The sequence below is a fragment of the Tamandua tetradactyla genome, chromosome 7 (genome assembly GCF_023851605.1).
Source record: "Tamandua tetradactyla isolate mTamTet1 chromosome 7, mTamTet1.pri, whole genome shotgun sequence".
Taxonomy (NCBI): Eukaryota; Metazoa; Chordata; class Mammalia; order Pilosa; family Myrmecophagidae; genus Tamandua; species Tamandua tetradactyla.
This window is the reverse complement of record NC_135333.1, coordinates 150,316,196-150,328,667: the sequence shown is the minus strand read 5'-3', so window position 1 is coordinate 150,328,667 and position 12,472 is coordinate 150,316,196. Positions and strand designations below refer to the sequence as shown.

Here is a 12,472-nt window from a genome sequence, read left to right as displayed (position 1 = left end):
CAGCACACTCATCGACTCAAACATTTTCAATGGTCAAGGTCTACAGAATCGAGTTCAGACAAAACCTGCCATTGCAAGTTCAGCTCACCTTCTCTTCTTTGTCAGGCATACTGTTCTACTTTTCCTCCCAAATGAATTTATACGTCTTCCTGCCATGATCTGACCTGGTCCTTGGGTCATATCCCTCTTCTTGGATCTTAGATCCACATCCTCTTCAAATAGTTCTCCTCTTCAACTAGTCAAATCTTACCCAAGCTCTAACTCAAACTTTACCCCCTTCAGGAAGCCCTGAGGTCGGCTGTCCCAACTAATAGAAGTTGTTCATCCCTTAAATCGGGATTCTGCAAACTACAGGTTGCCAGCTAAACCCAGCCCCATAGCCTGTTTTGTAATTTTTTACTGGGACACAGCAATACCCATTCACCTATGTATTATATATGGCTGCCTTTGCACTACTACAGGGCAGAGCTGAGTATCTGCCACAGAGACCATTGGCCTGCAAAGCTTAAAATAATTATTATCTGGCCATTTACTGAAAAAAGTTTCTAAGTTCAACTTGAGTTTACAGTCATAAAATTTACAGAATACTGCATAGAATAATATAATAATAATAGCTGACACTTATGTGATGATTACTATGCGCCAGGCACTGCACTAAATTTTTTCAATTCAATATCTCATTGATATTTCACAACAGCCTTATGAAGTCTGTTAATACCTCATTTACATATGTGACTCTTCCCAGACACCACTCCCTCTTAACCACCATGTTATACTGCCACTCCTGCCAGTACATAGCTTATAAAACAGTTTATGTTTCCCATCCATTTGACCAGTCTCATTTATTATCTGGTGCCAGCGATAATGCCAGGTGCACAGTAGGAGCTTAACAAATATATGGCAAATGAATAAATTAGCTATTTTTCTTGTATATCTTAATGCCCAAACATACAGTAAGCCAACTTGAAAGGTGTTCACTCTCTCTTGTATTTTGTATTCCTCATGATAGCAAGTAAGATGCCTTTCACATAAGACTGACTCAAAAATGATTGTTTGGATAATAGATATATTCCAAGTGAAAAGTCAGTTTTAAGCATCCCATGTGAAAGCAGATCTAACAAGAACAGATGTCTCTCTGATGAATGACCCACAGATAAATATGGCTGGGCTATAGGTATAAGTACTTGATTTTCTCCAAACAAAACACTTACCTTTGCATGGTCAATGCGACTACTTAGTTCTTTGGATGCAAATCCCCCAAATATGAGGCTGTGGATGGCGCCTATCCTCGCGCACGCCAGCATGGTGTACATTGCCTGGGGGATCATGGGCATGTAGATCACCAAGGTGTCGCCCTTCTTGACGCCACAGTTGACCAAAACACCCGCCAACTTCGAGACCTGTAACAAAATCATTAGATCAGCAAGGTCTGCTTTCCGTGCGATCTCACCGAACTCCGAAGTTAAGGCAGTCAAAGAAAGTAAGGAACCGCCCTCTCACTGGTGAATGATAGGCGTCACAGTAATACATATTTGCTGCTGCTGATGGTTTAGGTGGTGACAAGAATAGATAACTGTAGTATGTGAATTGCTTGCAAATCAATTTACTATTATTATGCCATATGGACATTATAACTTAAATTTGATTCGGCATTCATTCTCCAGCATATTTTCTGAGCCACTGTTAGATGTCAGGCACTGTGTTTTAAGTTGGGAACACAACATTGACTAGGAAAGACACAGACTTACCCGGGTGGAACTTACATTCTAAACAGTAAATCAGTCAAGTGCATATAAAAGAAATTGCAAATATAGACGTATGCTGGATCAACTGTTGAAGGAACAAGTATTTATTAAGAAACAAAACATATCATTACAAGCTTACAAGGCAAATAGGGCAAGGTCTATTATTATTAATAATAATAATTATTATTATTATCTTACTATTATTTCCATTTTAAAAATAAGGCAACTGAGGCTCAGGGATAATAAATAGCTAACCCAAGTTTAGAGTTAGTAAATGAAAGACGCAGGAAGCCATCACAGGTTTTCTGAGTATATACTCTGCACTTCTGATTGCCTGAACTCAAAATTAGTTTTTATAGTTTTCTATGGTAATCATGTATACGAAATGACTGACCGGCATATTATTGGATCAAGCACACAAACTTCTTTTTCCTTTCAATATGTGTTTTTGCGATTTCTAATAATAAAAATAAAATAGATCATAAGCCCATATATGATATAATTTGTTGTAAGAAACCTTTCTTATGGGCAAATATAGTAGGCTGTGGGAAATACACCCAGACCCAAGTGAATAAGAAGTTCAGCATTCTTTCATTTAAAGAATACACAATAACACTGTTCTCTGATAAAAAAGTGAAAAAAAAAAACAAAACGAGGCAAAGATGATTCTACTATCACGTTCCTATATTAGAGCAGAGGGAACACTTACAATAAGCAATAAACATAATAAATAAGTAAATTATACATTGTGTTTAAAGTATCCAGCCCCATGGGAGTAGAGTAGAGCAGGGTTATGGCCAATGGGAGTACAGAGGAAGAGGTGGGTATAATTTTCAATGGGATGATCAGAGTAGACTTCATTAAGAAAGTGATACTTTAGAAAAGACACGTAAAAAAGTTGAGACTAAGAGGATATGTGCGGATATATTTTTTTAGGCAGAGGTAACACCTATGCAAAGATGTAAGGGGGATGGAGCAGACATGACTGAGGAATATCAAGGAGATGAGGAGAAGAAAAGGAGAAAGCATAAATGGGAAAATGGTTGCATGTCAGGCACAAGTGGTAAAAGGTGTGTAGGGCCTGGTGGGGAACCAGAAGGGCCTATCTCAGGATCCATTTTGGGTTTTTTAATTTATTTTGATTTATTTATTAATTTATTTATTTTTTTTATTTTTGGCATGGGCACACTCCAGGAATCGAACCTGTGTCTCCCACAGGGCAGGCAAGAGTTCTGCCACTGAGCCAATAGTGCACCGCCCAGGATTCATTTTGTTTTTATTGACTTCCAGATAGGAATAAAAGAGAAAGAAAACAGATATCACTTAATTCAATAATAATTCTTATCCTATTATAAACTTCTTATCCTAGCATAAATTTTTTTCTAGTTTAAATTTATAATAACTACAATTAGCCAAAGGAAAATATTTTAACATATGTCTCATATAATTTTCTATAATTTCCCAACCGAAGAAAGTTATATGACGTGCTGTTCACATAATCCATACTCTTTCTTGTACCTCCTTAAATTTCATTCTCTTTTGTCAACAGTATGAAAGTTTTATATCAGACATATGCCTCTAAAATAGATTTTCAGTCTGACATCAGGGGGAATACAATGCCAGGCAATCAGGTTCAGGCCATGCTTCTCTGCTAGCATGAGGAAACCAAGCTGTGAAGGAAGTTAAGGACACAAAATGAGTATATACCTTTATTTAGATACAACGTTCCTTGATTCTACTCACTAGAGATTATAGGAATTGATCATTATTTTGGCACTAAACTTAAAGCCATTTTAATATATAAGTGTCTTATCATGGATTTGATTTATATAGTATCTGCTATGTGTCCCATATTGAGGTCAGGTCTGCAGATGCAAAGATGAGGAAGACATGGTCCTTCAAGCAAAGAAATGTGGAACCCAAGAAAAATTCACATAGAGAAATGATGATACAATAAGAAAATGCATTGCCATAAAATCATCTTTGGTGCATATATAGATACGGTTTTTATATGACTTATTATACATACACACACCTGTATATATTACATAGACATAAGTAAAAAGCCTTACATTTCAGAATTATAAAATGAAAACATATTGGTATGAATAATAAAAAGAGAATTTAATATAAATTTCACGTATTCATTCTGGAAAATCTTCATTCAAAAGCAGTCTGGGGTTAGTATAATTTCATGAACAAATGGCTGTGACACAAATATAACGATTTGTCAAAATTGACCAAAGACCATATTTCTATAGAGCAAGTTATCATTTACTGCACAAAAAGTGAGTGTGTCCATCCAAAGGAAATCATGCTTGCATGAAAAAGACAGCTTTGGTGTCCAAGATGTATAAAAATATACCAATGACAGGCAACATCTGGGCAATGTCAAAGAAATTATATGAAAGAGAAGAGTGAGGGAAAGTGTACTGAAGTTGCAAAGATGCTACTAATCATGGAAATATAATAAACTTAAGAAGCAACTATAATATCTAAGGAAAGATTTACTAAAACTGGGGATAAATGACTGCTCTTGAGAATGTATTAAATTTCCCATAGAAAAAGATAATTACCTAGGTTTTTTTTTTACTAGAAGTAGAATTTTTTTTACTTCTAGTAAAATACTTGCATTTTACTAGAAGTAAATATTCTCTTTTATATAAATTAAATTAATAATGAAAGCATACACATACACACATAAACACATATATATAATTTTCATTACTTGTATACTGCCAGTGTGCCACCAAAAATATAATTTAGGTCCAATAAATAGTTTATTCTTTTGTTCAAATACCAGCTATGATCTGTGAAAAGAATCAGTTATGCTAAATATGTTTAAAAACAAATGACACTGAAAACCATCTTTTATGGAAGGAAATCTTTCAGGAACATAGATATTTTCATATAACAAAAAGTTTCTAGGAATGCAACTTTTTAAGACAATGATGATTTATTGCAGAAGGCCTCGAGGAATTTTTTATTTAAATATGATACTATCCTAAATCAATTTAATTGTGAGATAGGTCCCTCAATAGTAGGAAAGTAGAGGTGGTGGTATTAAAAGAAGAAAAAAATCTTTCCTCAAAGGTAAACTGTACCACTTACACTCAAGAGTAAAATGTATTATTTAAACACAGAGAAACATACATTTTATATCTAAGAATATTAAGTTTTGGAAGAAAAATTATAAACTGTTATCTTATGTTAAAGAGAATTATCTGACAGTGGGCAAGAAAAAAATGACTAACATGTTTCCTCTCAAATGATTTTCTGCTAATGGAGGGGTGCATTAGTTAGGGTTCTCTAGAGAAACAGAATCAACAGGGAACTCTTGCAAATATAAAATTCATAAAAGTGTCTCATGTGACCTCAGGAATGCAGAGTCCAAAATCCGCAGGGCAGGCTGTGAAGCCGACGATTCCGATGGAGGTTCTGGATGAACTCCACAGGAGAGACTCGCCAGCCAAAACAGAAAGAGCCTGTCTCTTCTGAATCCTCCTTAAAAGACTTCCAGGGATCAGATTAAGCATTACTCATTGCAGAAGACACCCCCCTTTGGCTGATTACAAATGGAATCAGCTGTGGATGCAGTTGACATGACCATGATTTAATTCTATGAAATGTCCTCATCGTAACAGACTGGCCAGCACTAGCCCAACCAAACATGTACCACCACTTGGCCAAGTTGACACGTGAACCTGACCATGACAGTACACCCCTTGTCAACTTGCCAGCTATACATACTACCTTAAACTATACCTAATTTCTGAATAAAAAAACAATAAAACACACATTTTTTCTTTCACCTAACAATACTCAACTGTCCTGCATATAACTGGAAACACATTAAATCTCTCCAGAATAGGGTGCAAATCCTTGGGTAATATTCATTCTTAAACTTCGTATCTTACACCTTAAATAGTATAACATGAACAAAACAGCATTACAGTCCTCATTTCTATAACTGATCACATGGTTGAAGTTCATTTTTATCACTACCTTCTTTCACTACCCATTCCATGTTCCCTTTACCCTCAGCAAGCACTTCAGCTGGCCATGGTTCTTTGCCTGGTGGGGTGACCGAAACCTTCATTCCTGAAGTTTCAGAGCCATTAGTAGTCCTGCCTGGATTGAGTTGCTGCAGTTTTCCATTGCTTTTAATCACAGAGCATGGTAGTACTAAAAGATGCCCTGGGGGATCTCCTTTATTCCAAGAAAACTCTTCTTTACCTCCATTATGTAGTTGCAGTCCTACTTCCTCTTGATAGTCAGGGTCAATCACCCCAGACAATAATGTAATCCCCTTCTTGGCTTGTTGATCCAGTGGCATAAGTAGCCAAAAGTGACCAGTGGAGTCTTAAATTCCAGTTCATTGGAATCATTGTTGTTTCTCCTGGTGGAACCACCTCCTGTTTTGAACTAAAACCTGTAGACCAGCAGAGCTCAGGGTCTCAGGGACAGGAAGCAAAAATTTTCCTAGTGGATCACTAGGTGTAATAGTGAGTGGTACCACTCCCATTTCCACCCCTTGGTTCCTGGACCCATGGATCCTGGCTATGGGAGAAACAGCACCATACAGCAGACACTGATTCAGAGTATATATAGCTTCCTGGAGAACATTACCCCAACCTTTCAAGGTATTGCCACCTAGTTGGCACCACAATTGAGTTTTCAAAAGGCCATTCCATTGTTCTATCAATCCAGCTGCTTCTGGATGACGGGGAATATGGTAAGACCAGAGAATTCCATGAACATGTGCCCATTCCCACATTTCATTTGCCGTGAAGTGTGTTCCTTGATCAGAAGCAATGCTATGTGGAATACCATGATGATGGAAAAGGCATTCTGTAAGCCCATGGATGGTAGTTTTGGGAGAAGCACTGAATGCAGGGAAAGCAACCCCATATCCAGAGTATGTGTCTATTCCAGTTAGAACAAATTGCTGCCCCTCCCATGAAGGAAGGAGTTCAATGTAATCAACCTGCTACCATGTAGCTGGCTGGTCACCTCAGGGAATGGTGCCATATTGAGGGCTGAGTGTTTGGTGTCTGCTGCTGGCAGATTGGACACCCAGCAGTGGGTGTAGCCAAGTCAGCCTTGGTGAGTGGAAGTCCATGTTGCTGAGTCCATGCATAACCTCCATCCCTACCTCCATGACCACTTTGTTCATGAGCCCATTGGGCAATGACAGGAGTTGCTGGGAAAAGAGGCTGACTGGTATCCACAGAATAAGGCATCTTATCCACTTGATTATTAAAATCTTCCTCTGCTAAAGTCGCCCTCTGGTGTGCATTCACATGGGACACAAATATCTTCATGTTTTTAGCCCACTCAGAAAGGTCTATCCACATACTTCTTCCCCCGACCTCTTTGTCAGCAATTTTCCAATTACTGTCTTTCCAAGTCCCTGAACATCCAACCAAACCATTAGCAACAGCCCATGTGTCTGTACGCAGACGCATCTCTGGCCAGTTTTCCTTCCAAGCAAAATGAACAACCAGGTGCACTGCTCGAAGTTCTGCCCACTGGGAGGATTTCCCCTCACCACTGTCCTTCAAGAACACCCCAGAAAGGGGTTGTAGTGCTACAGCTGTCCACTTTCGGGTGGCACCTGCATATCATGCTGAACCATCTGTAGACCAGGCCCGAGTTTTCTCTTACTCAGTCAATTCACTGAAAGGAACTCTCCAAGAGGCCATAGCTCTGGTCTGGGAAAGAGAAGGTAATGTGGCAGGAGTGGAGACCATGGGCATTTGGACCACTTCTTCATGTAACTTACTTGTGCCTTCAGGACCTGCTCTGGCCCTATCTCATATATACAATTTCCATTTTACAATAGAGTGCTGCTGCACATGCCCAAATTTATGGCTTGGTGGGTCAGACAACATCCAACTCATGAGAGGCAACTTGGTCTCATGGTAACTTGGTGGCCCACGGTTAAGCATTCTGTCTCTACTAAGGCCCAGTAGCAGGCCAGAAGCTGTTTCTCAAAAGGAGAGTAGTTATCTGCAGCAGATGGTAAGGCTTTGATCCAAAATCCTAAGGGTCTGCATCGTGAGTCTCCTACAGAGGCCTGCCAAAATCTATAGACAGCATCTCTATTTGCCACTGACACTTCCAGTACCATTGGATCTGCTGGATCATATGGCCCAAGTGGCAGAGCACCTTGTTACAGCAGCCTGGACCTGTTGCAGAGCCTCCTCTTGTTCAGGTCCCCACTCAAAATAAGCAGCTTTTCTGGTCACTTGATAAATGGGTCAGAGTAGCATACTAAATGAGGAATATGTTGTTGCCAAAATCTAGAGACCAACTAGGTGTGCCTCTCTTTTGGTCGTAGGAGTGGCCAAATGCAGCAACTTATCCTTCACCTTAGAAGGGATATCTTGACATGCCCCACACCACTGGACACCTAGAAATTTTGCTGAGGTGGAAGGCCCTTGTATTTTTGTTGCATTTATCTTCCATCCTCTGACATGCAAATGCCTTTCCAGTAAGTCTAGAGTAGTTGACTTTTTTCTAGAGTCTACTTTTGCTTACTAGGTGCAATCAACAGGATATCATCAATATAATGGGCCAGTGTGATGTCTTGTGGCAGGGAGAAATGATCAATGTCCCTGCGGACAAGATTATGACATAGGGCTGGAGAGTTTATATACCCTTGAGGTAGGACTGTGAAAGTATATTGCTGACCTTGCCAGCAGAAAGCAAACTGTTTCTGGTGGTCCTTACTAACAGCTATTGAGAAAAAAGCATTTGCCAGATCAATAGCTGCATACCAGGTACCAAGGGATGTACTGATTTGCTCAAGCAATGATACAACATCTAGAACAGCAGCTGCAATTGGAGTTACCACCTGTTGAGCTTACACTAATCCACTGTCATCCTCCAAGAACCATCTGTTTTCTACACAGGCCAAACAGGAGAGTTGAATGGGGATGTGGTGGGAATCAACACCCCTGCATTCTTCAACTCCTTAAGAGTGGCATTAATCTCTTCAATTCCTCCAGGAGTCTGGTATTGCTTCTGATTTACTATTTTGCTCAGTAGGGGCAATTCTAGTGGCTTCCACTTGGCCTTTCCCACCATAATAGCCCTCACTACATGAGTTAGAGAGCCAATGTGGGGATTCTGCCAGTTGCTCTGTATGTCTTTACCAATTATACATTCTGGAACTGAGGAAATAACTACAGAATGGGTCTGGGGGTCCAGGGGTCCTACTGTGAGACGGACCTGATCTAAAACTCCATTATCACCTGGCTTCCATAAGCCCCCACTCTGACTGGTGGACCAGAGTGACGTTTTGAGTCCGCTGGAATTAACGTCACTTCTGAACCAGTGTCTAATAATCCCTGAAATATCTGATCATTTCTTTTTCCCCAATGCACAGTTACCCTGGCAAAAGGCCATCAGTCTCCTTGGGGAAGGCTTAGAGGAAGATTAATAGTATAAATTTGTGGCAGTGTAACAGGATTCTCCCCCAAAGGGATCTGGCCTCCCCTTCATTCAAGGGACTCTGGGTCTGTAAACTGTTTCAAGTCTGGAAATTGATTAAGGGGCTGTGACTCTGTGTTTTTGCCATTCTGGTTAGACTTCTGTTCACTTTACCTAGAACTCTTTTGTTTATACAGCTCAAACAAGAATTTAGTAGACTGCCCTTCTATTTATTTCTAGGTACCCCATGACTTACTAGCCATTGTCACAGATCTCTGCCAGTCATATAATTCTGACATCTGCTTTGAGTTTGTTGTCTATTATGATAGCCACATCTACCCTGTCTTTGGCGATTAAGTGCTGCCACCTGGCTTCTGCCAATTCGGGATCCAGTCATCCCCATTGTGTTTAAGGATTCCAGCTCAGTGACAGCAGTTCCTACAGTAGTATCTGACCTACAGAGAAGTGCAACCACAGAACTCTTCAGGGTTGATGGTACTAGTCTCACAAATTTATTTCTCACTGTTCTGGTAAAAGGTGCATCTTCTGGACATTCCTGGGGTGTATGAGCAGGCTTTACCTGATATATCCACTCTAACATTCCAATCTCTCTAAGCATCTGGATCCCCTCAACTACATTATATCAAGGCAGTTCTGGCATTTCAACCTCAGGTAATGTTGGCCACTTTTTGATCCATGTTTCAACCAACCATCCAAGCAAACTGTTAATACCTTTTCTAACCCCTTGAGCTATAACATTGAATGCAGAATCTCTGTTTAGTGGGCCCATATCAATAAATTCAGTCTGATCCAGCCTTATATTCCTCCCACCATTCTCCTACACCCTTAAAATCCATTGCCACACATATTCCCCTAATTTCTGTCTATATAAATTGGAAAACTCACACAGTTCTTTTGGAGTATAATGTACCTCCTCATGTGTGATACTTTGTACCTCACCTTTGGGGGCCTGTTGGGACTTTAGTCTAGTTATAGGTCTAGAAGAAATGAGGGATGGTGGGGGTGGTCATTAAAAGAATTAGAAATATCTTCCAAGCCATTTGCTTCAGGGCATTCATTTGCAGTTTCATCTGGTGAAACAGGATTAATTACTTCACTCTAGGGCTAATCCCTTCAGGTGGAGGTTGGGTGGCCAACTCCTTAAGGCAGGCTGTAGGTGGGGTAGTTATGTCCTCAGGGCAAACTATTACAGAATCATCTAGAAAAAACTCAGCATGACCTAGGGTTTCAATCAACCTCACCCCCAACATCATTATTAATCCATATGTCACCATCCCATTTTTCAGGGTCCCACACTTTTCCAATCAATGCCCTCCCTTTAATGGCAGACACCATTCAACGTTGAGATTTCAGTTTACATTGTAAAGTTGCGACTCTAACAAAAAGATTCTGGGTCTGATTTTCAGAGATCTCAAGTCTACGGCTACAGGAAATAAGATTTTCCTTCAGGATACTCATAGATATGTCCACATCCGTGAGACGGCACTTAAGTGTCTCATTTGAAGCCTTAAGCCCATCCCTTTTCCTCCTTAATGTAGCCAGTGTATCTAACAACAACCAGCCAACATCTCTATACCTCTTATTACCACAAAACTTTTGTAAAGGTGTTAAAAACATTATCCCCCAGAGCATGGCTTCTTACAAGCCCCCACTTCCTGGTACCAAGATGTATTAGTTAAGGTTCTCTAGAGAAACAGAATCAAGAGGGAACTCTCACAAATATAAAATTTATTTAAGTGTCTCACATGACCGCAGGAACGCAGAGTCCAAAATCCGTAGGGTAAAGCTGATGTTTCCGATGGAGGGTATGGACGAACTCCACAGGAGATGCTCGCCAGCTGAAGCAAGAAGAGGCTGTCTCTTCTGAATCCTCCTTAAAAGGCTTCCAGTGATCAGATTAAGCATTACTGATTACAGAAGACACTCCCCTTTGACTGCTTACAAATGGAATCAGCTGTGGATGCAGCTGACATGACCATGATTTAATTCTATGAAATGTCTCATCACAACAGACAGGCCAGCACTTGCTCAACCAAACAGGTACTACCACATGGCCAAGTTGACACATGAACCTGACCATGACAAGGGGTAAATACTGTTACTCAGAAGAATCATTTTTCTCATTTCTATTTTCTTCAAAAGAGTTTCAATCAATATTTCATCATTCAAGACAATGTATTCAGAAGCAAAGTGAAATAGAGAACATTTTAAACCATTAGTATAGTCTCAAAATAATCACAATTTCAATAATCTGTATGCTTTGAAGACTAATATGATATTCAGACTAAATTTCACAGAAAATTATTTCAATCCTACATTTCTCTATTCATATGTGCTTATACCTTTGATAAGGAATACACCCTTCCATTCTTTAATATTCATATATTGTGATTTACAAGTAGATGATCAGAATAGATCACATCTTGAAATGATGAACATGATCATTTTAAATCCATGCTTCTATTTAACAGCCAGGCCATTGTTGCCAGATAAAATAACTCTACCTCAAGGAGTACTCCAAGGTCGAAAGAATAGAAAATGTAATTGATGCCTACCATTAACACATGGTGTGACTAAATGTAGTAAAAAGAAAGGAAAGAACACAGAGAAAGAATGATTAAGGGGCTGTCTCAATATTTTACTATTTTAACATTTCTCCACTCTAGGTGTTCATGATTGGCTAATGACTTTTCCCTGTTTTTACTCACTTGAACCTTTCATGTTCCTAAAAATATTTGCCATTTGGCTGAGAAAGTATAGCTCAGAATGTATAGAACAAGATATGAGGACAAATTTTTTTGAGAGATTGGCTGAAATGGTACAAAGAGACTCCATATCAGATCAAGAAGAGGGTTGTTAACCACTTTTGATTTATCCTAAGAACAATATGTAATAGGTGAAGTCTTAAGACTTCCTTAGCATTATGCTCTTTCCATATTGTTACAATGCAATGATTATTGCATGAACTAGAGATGTGACGACAGGGTAAAAAAGAAATAAATTGATTTGAGAAATATTTTGAGCAGAATGTAGAACAACTGAAGGTCAATGGATGCAGGTAAGTAGTGGGAGGAAAGGAAGTTTAAGAATGGTTCTAAGTTCTTGTATTTAGCAGCTGGTTGAAAAGTGATGCCATTCACAAAGCTGGAAAATGCGGGAGGATGCTAGTGGAACAATCAAGTATAGATATTTACTTAGCAGTCCCATAAATGATGTGAACATCAGGAAAAAGATGTGGCTAGTGATGCTCAGTGGGGGAGGAGGGTTGA

General features: G+C 39.4%; 1 protein-coding gene across 1 annotated transcript in view; it reads right to left on the bottom strand.

The window, feature by feature from the left end:
* The window catches only part of ACSS3 (acyl-CoA synthetase short chain family member 3), a 184,695-nt gene that overhangs the window by 101,504 nt on the left and 70,719 nt on the right, over positions 1 to 12,472 (bottom strand). The window contains exon 3 of the mRNA XM_077111526.1: positions 1,212 to 1,400. Within this exon, the coding sequence (XP_076967641.1) occupies positions 1,212 to 1,400 (189 nt within the window). The remainder of the gene's footprint in view (positions 1 to 1,211; positions 1,401 to 12,472) is intronic.